The following is a 3,141-nucleotide window of genomic DNA, read 5'->3' as shown; positions in this document are numbered from 1 at the left end:
AAGTAAATAATTGTTAATAACCAAATGTTAATACATTTAATAATCAGTCTCTTTTGATTTCAATTTAATAAAAAGTAATAGTAAATATTAGAAACATAACAAAATTAAAATTAAAATAACTGTAAATAATAACAAAAAAAACAGACTAACCAAAAGTCATTTCATCATCTGATTCATACACAGGTTGTTTTTTTTCGGGTCCATAAATATTAGCTGCAGTCATACAGTTCCGCATTTTTACATTAGGAGCAAACTTTAAACAACACCCTGATCGCCTTACTGTTTGATCAGCTAATAAGATGCCATTTAAAGTGTCAGTAATTAGCCGATTCCTGGTTTTTGTTTTAATTGAATTTACTTTGCTAAATTTCCTTTCACAGTCTGCATTAGCATGTGGAATGGACATAGCTGATAATGCAAATTTAGGAAGAACTGAAAACATCTTTTCATCACTTTCATCTTTATAATGATATAGCTAAAATGAATAAACAAATATGCTTAAATAAATAACTGTATAATTACATAATTAACAATTTTTATATTACTTGATGCCAAAATGTATCTGGTTCAGATGTTTTAGTTATTTCAGCTGGAATATAATCAATGAAGTTAGGCAGACGTCTCCATTCATCATCTAGTTTTTGAAGATTTGAATCGCTGAAATCTGCGCATCTAGGCAGTAATGTAACTAGTGGCATAAGTGAAGTTGTAGTATCTCTTTCATTTTGTGAGAGCGCTCTTATTGGGTCAAGTACAGGGAGACTAGATAAAATCGGATTTTTGAAGTCGTATCTATCTTTTATTTCTTTACATGCTATCATTAGGAAATTTTGACATCTTTGTTGAAAATCATTTAGATTAGGGTCTACTCCTACAGATAATCTAGGTTTATCTAATTGTTTCATAACTCTGATACCTAAATACATCTATAAAACAATAACAAAATTAAAACTTTATGTTATAAAAATAAAATTTAATAAATACATTTCATTTACAAACCTGTTTTAATGGAAGAAAATATTTTTTTTCTAATGGATTTATATCTCCTAATTCAGTTTTACATACATAATCTCTAGTCATGTAGATTAATAACAAATCTTTGAAGGCCGTTGACATTTTTTTATGTAAATAAATAACCACAACTTTAGATGATTGGAAATATTCATTCATTTCAGTAAATTTTGGTAGAATCCATAGGAGAAACAAGAAGTATGCTTTAATGTAACAATCATTTAATCCTAGATGTATATGCTCAGCTGCTCTCAAATGTTCACTAAGCCATTTATCATCAAAGAAAAGTCTTAACGCATCCCACTGCTCCACAATACGTTCAACAACAGCGATAAGAGATAGCCAACGAGTTTGACTAGGATGCAATATTTTGTGGACATCAAGATCAAGAAATTTTTGAAATTGGGCTAGTTGTGCTTGTCTTTTTGAACTACTTTTCATAAAGTTATGAATGTCACGAGCAAGGTCTTCAGTCTTTCGTGGTAACTGCTTACAAGCTTCACTTGCACATAAGTGCAAGGAGTGGCAAATACATTTCATTATGAAAATATTTGGACATAAAACTAAAAACCGCGAGGCTACAGAGTTATGTTTACCCATCATGGTACTGCAACCATCAGATCCAAAACCAACAATATTTTCTATATTTATATTTCTTTTCTGGAATGTTTTAATTACCACATTAAATAATCGTTCAGCAGTAGCTCCTTCTTCGGCTCCTTGAACATCATGTTGACTAAAAATTTGGCAAAGTTCCCAGAAATTACTAACAATGCCAGAGCTTTCTTCGTCATAAAACCGAACCATTATACAAGCGGTTTTTACACTAGAAATGTCTGTAGATTCATCCATTAGAATAGAAAATTTAGTACATTGAAGTTTTTTAGTAAGATTTTCTTTTTCGTGGACACCAATAACATTCTTGACGATACACTTTGTTTTAGTACGCTTTAACGAAAGTGTTTGCGCTATTTTAGAATCCGGGAAGCAACGGGCCAAAACTGGAGTTAGGTGATCCATACTGGCAAAAGGCATATCGTGAGCTGCTACATAACTGGACAATAGTAATTCTGCATCTTTTACTTTGTCACCCAACGGATCCACTCGAGATTTATCAATAAACGTTTGTAAAGAGTTTTGAGTTTTAGGTTTCGCATTACTAATCATAAGTTTATGCTTAGATCCATTTGCATGGTTTTTTATAACAGATATATCAGCTCTAAAATCTTTATTACATATTGAACATTTAGCTCGAAAAACATCGTCAATAACTGGTTTTAGCCAATATTTAAACTTAGAGTTTAAGCACCATTCGGATCTAAATTTTTGATCACGATGACCCTGCTTCTCCGATTTCAGTGCATCACCACCTCGTTGCAATCTTTTCTTCTTCGGAGTCAAATTTGAAGATCCTGCATTCATAGGACTGTCGTTGTCTTCGTCGCTGGTTAATGTTAATCCCATAGTAGGTGTTGATAAAACCTTGTGACAGTTTAACACTCAGCAATCAGCACGTCAAATAACCAATTACAGTAGACAGTAAGTAAAATTAAAAAAATAACAATAAACTTAAACAAATTTAAATTTAACTTTTTACTTATAACAAAACAAGGTTAGGTACTTTGTGCCTTGCGGTAGCGGGTAGACCATCATACGACGACGCTCCTCAAACTTAAATTTTTGATAGTGTGTTCTCTACTTCTATGCTGAATTAATCATAGACCTATTAACTTAATAGGTCTATGGAAATGGAATTAATAGTTGAATGTATTTAATATTAATAGTATCAAGAAAACCTTATGTATGATAGAACGATCTAACAATGATAAGTGATAGTGATAACGTCAATTTCGCAAATAAGAAATGTACCATGGTTACATATAAGGTTATTATGTCCCAAGGTTTATAGATTATATAATCTATAAACCTTGATTATGTCCTACTGTTGGAATTGTTGGATAGAAATAAATAACATATTTTGGTTCTCTGTGGGATAAAAAAAAATACAATTTTTCCAATTTGAATGTAATTATGGTATTTTTTGCGTACCATAAAATTTATTATGGTATATGGTACATCGTGTAAAAAAATGGTATGAATACCATAATTATGGTACATCTGGCAAGGCTG

At 31.3% G+C, this 3,141-nt stretch overlaps 2 protein-coding genes across 2 annotated transcripts; both read right to left on the bottom strand.

The window, feature by feature from the left end:
- Positions 1-150: 150 nt before the first annotated feature.
- On the bottom strand, positions 151-861 carry LOC111031586 (the record flags this gene model as incomplete). The annotated part of the gene is made up of 2 exons (XM_022311612.1): positions 546-861; positions 151-475 (listed from the first exon to the last, which is right to left on the bottom strand). Coding segments are annotated over exons 1-2 (601 nt in total), but the record flags the coding sequence as incomplete, so codon positions are not given.
- Positions 862-987: 126 nt separating this feature from the next.
- On the bottom strand, positions 988-2,475 carry LOC111031585. The gene has a single exon (XM_022311611.1). It carries the CDS (start codon positions 2,473-2,475, stop codon positions 988-990), a length of 1,488 nt encoding a protein of 495 aa, XP_022167303.1.
- Positions 2,476-3,141: the final 666 nt, after the last annotated feature.

This window comes from Myzus persicae, unplaced genomic scaffold (genome assembly GCF_001856785.1).
Source record: "Myzus persicae strain clone G006 unplaced genomic scaffold, MPER_G0061.0, whole genome shotgun sequence".
NCBI classification, from domain to species: Eukaryota; Metazoa; Arthropoda; class Insecta; order Hemiptera; family Aphididae; genus Myzus; species Myzus persicae.
The sequence above is the reverse complement of the archived record's forward strand: the minus strand, read 5'-3'. Positions and strand labels throughout refer to the sequence as shown.